General features: G+C 30.5%; 1 protein-coding gene across 1 annotated transcript; it reads right to left on the bottom strand.

Annotated features, from left to right (window-relative positions):
* Positions 1-730: 730 nt before the first annotated feature.
* Positions 731-1,587, bottom strand: LOC123273796. The gene is made up of 2 exons (XM_044741267.1): positions 974-1,587; positions 731-890 (listed from the first exon to the last, which is right to left on the bottom strand). The coding sequence occupies exons 1-2, from the start codon at positions 1,585-1,587 to the stop codon at positions 827-829; spliced, it is 678 nt and encodes a 225-aa protein (XP_044597202.1). The 3' UTR covers positions 731-826.
* Between the last annotated feature and the right edge of the window lie 6,191 nt (positions 1,588-7,778).

Raw genomic sequence — 7,778 nt, 5'->3', positions numbered from 1 at the left:
AACCACTAGAGGCTTCTCTACCTCTCCACTTGGAGGCAGGTCAGGCGCCTGCAGAGCACCAGGGGCCCTCTGGCCGAGAATTGGAGCGCTCTCTCTCGCTCTCTTCTCGTGTGCTTTGTCGGATTGAATGCATTTTCAACTCTTCTTTTTCGCATCCATCTTTTTTTCATACTATAAAATCGCCGTTTTGCTTACTATTATAACTTTCTTTTGCTTAATCTGATTGCTTTTAATTAATTTAGTGTGTTTCAGATAAATTAACATTTTCGTGCAGTAATTACCGCTTTTTACAGTGTCGGCGGTTTTTGCCTTAACCACGTGCTAACCTGCTTCGCTTTTGATAACCACGCTGTGTTTTGCTTATCTACGTTTATTTAAACAATCCGCTATCAAATTAGTGAAATATTTAGTGTACTTTTGTTAATAAATATATAGTGTTATTTTTGTTAATAATTTTTGTATTTTTTATTGAAATTGAACAAACAGAAACGAACCAAAGTCCCAGTATCTTTTATCTTATAAGATTTGAAGTTTTATACAGTGTACTACCTTGTACCAATCTTAAAAGATCCTGAAATTTTTGGAACTGTGTTTTTTGTTTTTTCAAAAATATGAATTTTTGAAATTTGTTAAAAAAAAATTTTTTCTTAATTTTTTTTTTTTTTTTTAATCAGTTTGGCAAATCGCGTAATTTTGATATTTTGAACAGTTGAAATTTCATTTAGTGGCATAATGATGAGAAAAAAAACATTAATGATATTTGTTTATTATTGGTTATTAATTTATTTAATAGGGCTTTTTACGTGTAAGTTTACTTGACATTCTGTTACGAAAATTTTTTTTTCTTCAATTCTTCAGTTACTGTTGTTGCTCCTTTTCTTTTTCTTAACCTGAAAAATGTTAATATGACTTAAATCTTTAAACCCAAACTTAAAATAGATAAAGTACTAACAGAGAAATTTCAGATTTTTACCTGCTTTTAATATCTGGTTCTTCAACGAACTCGTAGATATTTTCTTTTGCCCATTGGAATAGCTCATCAGGTGTTTGAATTTGGTCGTCAGCTTTAGATTGGAGGTTGGCTCTGTCAACCTTCCGTTTTAATGTTCCGCCTAAACCATCACTTGGACCTTTTCCATGTGAAGTTGCAAAATAATGCCATTCCGCTGGTATTTGAAAATCTTCCTCATGATGCAGCAAGTTCAGCAAATTGTACCGATTTTTATATTGAGATGCTGCACCATCCGAAAAATAAATTATTTTAGAAATGTCTGGGATTTTATTTTTCAGAAACGATGTCAGTACTTCCTGGAAACTATAAACTGCTGTTGTATTATGCGTCAAGTTGTCTGAAATGATTATCAAATTTAGAGGTACTATATTGTCGACATTTTCATCAATGGATCTATAATAGCAAGCAAATGGATGGATTGTCGCTTGACTATTATTCCAATAAGCTCCTTGGACACTGTTTTGAAGTAAAAATGAGTAATTTTCTGAGAAGTCAGCAACAACAAGTACTTGTCCAACTTCGAGATTCTTTTCGTAGTTTGAAAAATTCAGCCTGTTGACGAGCAACAAAATCATGCTGAAGGAATTTTGGAATAGATTCTACCAAATTATCAACGAAAATCATCAGTTGATTTCACAATCGTTTCCAAAGAACATCGATCTACTTGAGTCCATTGTTTATACGTTATTTCATCTACAAAGTTATCATTGAAAATATTTTCGATCGTTCTTCTTAATTTTGTCGAGCCAGGACAGTTACTACAGGTTCCCAAATAGCAGTCACTCGTAGGCCGAGGACAAATAACCATTTTCAAGCAATCTCGATATGAAGAAAACGGTTGACTTTCATCGCTACATTTTAATTTGTCAAGTTTTGCACCATGAAATGACAGTTTAAAATTTTCGTGAATGAGACAGACACAAACTACGTGAGTGCCAGATGAACCTGCTAGAACACATTCAGGGGGTCTCAGACTAGCAAATTTTGAAAAACTGACTTTTTCAAATGGGTATTTCTGCTTGAACAATTGATAAATTTCATTTAAATTACCCAAAATCAGCCGTTTTTGTTTTGGAACCCGTTGACCATTCTCATGAACAGATTTAAATTCTTTTTTACCTGGTAACTCTCTACTTACATCTTGATTTCGATAAAATTGTTGAATTTTCTCTTCAGTAGTTTTTAATAATGAATGACCTTTGTTTCTTTGTGGAGTGAATAGAATGCCATCTTCACTGACTTTTTGTTTTACTTTTTTCACCATGTATGTAGATGCTTCAAAAACATCAACAATTTTTTCTGTTGACCAACTTAAAGGCAAAACAGATAAAATCTGTAATTTTTCACTCACTTTGCTGCAGTTATTAAATTTTTCTTTTAGCTGATTTATTATTTCTTTTCCGGTTAATTCAGGAGTATCGTCAATGTTCAATTGTTTATTTTTAATTGTGTCAGAATCATTTTCCATAAGATGTTCAAAGCATGATTGCAGTTTCGATGTCATCTCATGATATTTCCGTTGAGCGTATGTTTTGATCGATCTAAATCTTTTTTTTTTACAGGAGATAAATTAAAAATTTTGGCAATAGAATTAAGGCGATCTAGATGTATTTCAGTAGGTGTAAAAGTTTCACCGGTTGAGCTGCACATTTCAGATGTTGAAGTTGTCACATTTGACAACTGCAAGTTCTCAGATAAATTAGAGGACATTTTTTCGTCCACCAGGCTTTGAATTAATATTGGAGTTCCTACTTGGTCAGGTGTTTCGGATGGTTTTGATGATTTGGAAACGGAATCTTCAGAGACACTCTCAACTAGTTGACTTTCTTCGACATTCACAGTTTTTTCAAATATTTCAACTTCATTTTGATGTTCTGGTAATTCACTATAGACTCTTTTAGTACAAGAAATGCATAGTTTACTTCCCGGTATAATGGAAGGTAACCTAATCTTACACTGTTCGAACAATTTTAAACTGACTGGTCTCAAAGATTTACGAACTATACTGTCATGAAGTTTAAAGGGATCAGCACAAGATTTTTGATTTGAAGTATATTTGATATGATACTGTTTGTCATGTTGAGAGCAAATAAAACTAACATCTGTACCACTTCTAGAATTCAGAGTAATCTGATCTTCGTCAGAAAAATCTTTGCAATTAATAAATTTTTCTTCAGAGCATATTTCATTCTTAAATAATCCAATCGAACACTTTTTATTTTCCATCACTAATCTCTTATTTTTTCTGCACTCAAAATTTTAACTAGATAATGTCCTCAAATTAAACACTTGATAAGATAATTGTTATAAGTTTAGAATTTGAAGAAAGAGTTATTTCTAGACACTTACTTAGAATGATGACTGTCTTCGAAATAAAAATCAGAAAGGTTAACTTGATCTTACACGTAAAGATTCAAACGTCACGCCACAGATGTCACCACTTCTTCTACTTTAACATCAAATGATAATACAGGTGTCAGTATCATTTTTTGTACGAGTTTTATTTTGAAAATGATCCCAAAAAATGTCATTAATGTTTTTTTTCTCATCATTATGCCACTAAATGAAATTTCAACTGTTCAAAATATCAAAATGACGCGATTTACCAAACTGAATAAAAAAAAATTTAAGAAAAAATTTTTTTTTAACAAATTTCAAAAATTCATATTTTTGAAAAAACAAAAAACACAATTCCAAAAATTTCAGGATCTTTTAAGATTGGTACAAGGTAGTACACAAAAAAATTTGAGCCAAAAATTTATTGTCGACGGTCAATTTTGACAATTTTCAAAAATTCAAAATTTCACAAATTGGAGATTTTTCAAAATTTTTTTTTGGAAATTTTTTTTTTTAATAGCCCCAAGTATCCCCTTTGAAGTTTACCATAAGCGAGTTTTTTAATTGCAATAGTTTTCGAGATTTTTGAAACATAAATTTAAAAAATATGGAAAATAGTGAAATTTTGGATTTTGCATAACTTTTGAAAAAAATTTTTTTAATTTTTTTCCTTTGGCAGAACTTCGTTATAGGATAAAAGAAAACTTCTGACCAAAATTTATCCAAATCGAAAGGGGTCGAGTCCAACTATTGGTCGATTTGACGTGGAATGACCCATAGAGTAATATATTGTTAATAATACAAACAGAGCCACCAGTTAAAATACAACAGTTGTTTGGTTGATCGTTAGATAATGTTACAGAATTTTGTTTAATTTTCGAAAATTGAACTAACTGGTTAGATTGTAAATTAGAAGGAATCGGGCCTTTCTCATGATGTCCCCAAGCTTTTAATACGTTAACAGGTCGTCGATTTTGTTTAAAATTATTTTTATTTCTCTCTTCAGATCTTAGAGCAAACTGTTGTAGTGGACGATTATGACTATGAATGAGATTTTCCAAGACAGGCATGTTATTTTCGTAAGTGAATGCAGAAAATAAATCTAAAGGTCCAAATCTGCGTACATCGTCGACTAAATGTAATAATCCATGACTGTTGTAGCTTAAGAATGATTTACCATACAATGTTTCTGCCAGTATAACAAAAGATTTAAGTGCATTTTCAGTAAATGTTAATTGTTCATTATGAATAACCGGAGAAACTAGAATACGAATAGATACATGTAATAATAAGAAATGAGTATAATAATTTTCCGGAATGACACCATGCAAAACGCAAGGTCCTGCATAGAGAAGAAAATGCCGAAGTTCTGTTGCTTTGTAATGAATATATCGGAAAATCGACCCCGGTCGTCGAGCTAATTCTACAGGACACCATTGATCTAATGACTTTAATCGTGAATCTAATATATGTAGGGATTGGTCATCTAGTTTTGCGAAACCCGGAAATTTACCGGTTATCCAAGCATCAAATAGTCTTTTCATTACTCCTAACAATACGAGATGCATATAATCGAAAGGAACATTTGATACTTCATTAATACTCAATTTTATTAAAGCTGAGGTCCCGGACTTATGATGATTTATATCTGTACGATTTTTATATTCATCATCAGTTCGTGGAGCATGATTGATACCAAGAAAACACATACGATTTTGAAAGTAAGTTCCGGTCACTTTACATTTTGAACAAGGATTTTTAGACATGGGGCCATAATGATTCATAACAAAAGCCCTAGCGGGCGCATCGCCAATAAAATTACGGAGCTGAAAAGGAAAAATTTTATTCTGAAAAGGAATCCCTCCCTTACTCATAATATCTTTGAAATCTTCAACTAAATATTGAAAAAAATTTTCACAATTATTTGGCTTAATCTTACCGCGGTATAATCCTACAATAACAGGTAGACTTTTCGGTAAATTTGTAACTCTAATTTGTAAAGGCCAATATTGATAGGATTGCTGATTATCTGCTGATGCACCATCTGTGCTGATATCAAAAATTAATGGATTAGGAAGTTCATGACAATTATAATCTAATAATATTTCCTAAAGGGAATTACTAATTCCTATGTGTACATTTTCGCCAGGCTCCATTTGAAAAACAGTTACTTTCTCTTTAGGAGTAGCTAGTAGCGTGAGAGTAGTTTTCGGTAAATTTTGAAAACAATGGTGTCTATTGAGGATTTTTAATATACTATCGCCTTGAACGCTATTAATATTATTTTTAATAAAACATTTAGTTAAATCAGACTTTAGTTGATTATTAATGTTGACTTGACTATTATTTTTATTGGAGCAGACATTATGATTACTATGATAAAAGAGTCTATCATTTGCATTGATATAATTACTATTGATACAATCATTATTACTATTATTGTTAATATTACTAACGGATTGGCGATACTCAGAAGACCGGACTATCGACTCTCGGCATTGAGCGACGTTCTTCATTTTAGAATTTTGATTTATTACGGGACCATTTAAATTTTCTCCATGAATATAATTTGAGTTCAAAGAAGTGGAGGGCTGGGAATGTGTTGGTTTATTTGTAATAATAGATGCTTGGCAATTTGTCTCTTGAACAATATTTCTTAATTCAAAATTAGCATCAACCGTAGGATTATTTAAATTATCCACATGAACTGAAGCTAAATTTACAGATGAAGTTTGGGCAATTATTGGTATATTAATTTTTGGTACTTGATTAATCAATAATTTTTTTATTTCTATTCTACGCAATTGCTGACGCCTACTTAAATCTTTGAATTTTTTTGATTTTGCTCGATGCATTTTATAATATTCCAATTAATCAATTGTAGATATATAAAACTTAAAAAAATACAATTAAACTATAATCAATACAAAATAATTGTAAGCGACTCACCGAATAACGTATTTGATTGATAAGCCTTGGAGCAGTAATAAATTAATGTGTTAACCTTACTGAAAATCAATAGACTTCATAAATTAGAAAAAAATCCTAAATAAAAATAAAATGTAATGATTTATTAACTTACTTTCATCCAAATAGGTTATATTTTATTATTATCGTCTTGACCAAATGTAAACTTGGTAAGTTGTTTGTTAGGTGAGCAGTTTAATATACTATGCACTTTATTGTAATGTATCGTGTGTACTCTGCACTTACTCTCTGCGCACAGCGATGTAGGTAGATGCGAGTTAGAATGTAGTAGTGAAAACAGCCGTCAAACAGGAGTGGTGGAAGTATGAAAAGCACGTAACTACGACAGAACGCTTTGCCGTGAAGTCCATTCCATTTTCATCGGTATAGGCGGGATTTCGTTCCCGAGTATTTACAAGTAACAAAAAAATTGATGTTTATATTTAATCTTGAAACAAAAGCGATTACAAGTCAAATATAAAATAAAAAATAAAATTTACAGCTACATATAAATGGAATTTAGTAAAAATTTAAAATTAATTAGAAAAAACATGAAAAAATTTTAAACTAGCGCCAAAACTATACAAGCGTTCTTTTTTATTTGGCAATCCTTTTTATTTTTATTAATTATCTGAAGCTTGCCGGGTAGCCCTCTACAATAAGACAGTAACCTAAACAATACCTCTCTTCTCATTGTTTACATATAATAACTACTGTCGTTATATCACTGACTTTTGAACCTTTATCGTACTAATTCTTTCGTCGTAAAACTGATCTGATAGTGACTTTTTTATCACAAACTTTACTTTCAATGTGAAGACCTTGTAAGATTTTTCTGGTAATAGCTAAATTATTATTTTTTGTTATTATGTATTTGTTTTATTTTTTTTTTTTAATAATGAAATTCTATTTCTATACTTGACAGTATTTTATTATTTATTACCTTAAAGTATAACTATATCAAGATTATAACTATTATTTTTACTATTTTAACCTGTAAAAAGTAGAGTAATGTTGACAGAAGTTAGGATGGTCGTGTCTAAAAATTATTTACTCGGTACAAAATTTTCACTTTTATATTCACGTTGCCGTAGAGTTGCATACTTCCACTTTTTCCATTATTTTATTTTATATATCTATATCATATGCAAATACATGCTATAAACGAGATTCAATAGGCCTGATTAACCAAAAATGGTAAGTAATGTATAAAATTTTTTTTTTTTTTTCAATTAAATTATTCATTTCAACAAAAAGAAAATTTTTTTTTGTTATTATTTAATAGCAATTGAAAAACTTGGTAAATATGACAACTTTTGTGTTTACTTCTATTTTTTTAAGCAACTGTATCTGTGTAGAAGCCTTTCGTTTATCAATTACGTTTAAAATAACAATAAACTGTATAAAATATTTAGTTAGTCGAGAAATTTATTCAAGATGAATAATTACTGAAAGAGCGGAA

The sequence above is a fragment of the Cotesia glomerata genome, unplaced genomic scaffold (assembly GCF_020080835.1).
Source record: "Cotesia glomerata isolate CgM1 unplaced genomic scaffold, MPM_Cglom_v2.3 scaffold_14, whole genome shotgun sequence".
NCBI lineage: Eukaryota > Metazoa > Arthropoda > Insecta > Hymenoptera > Braconidae > Cotesia > Cotesia glomerata.
This window is presented reverse-complemented; position numbering and strand designations above follow the sequence as displayed.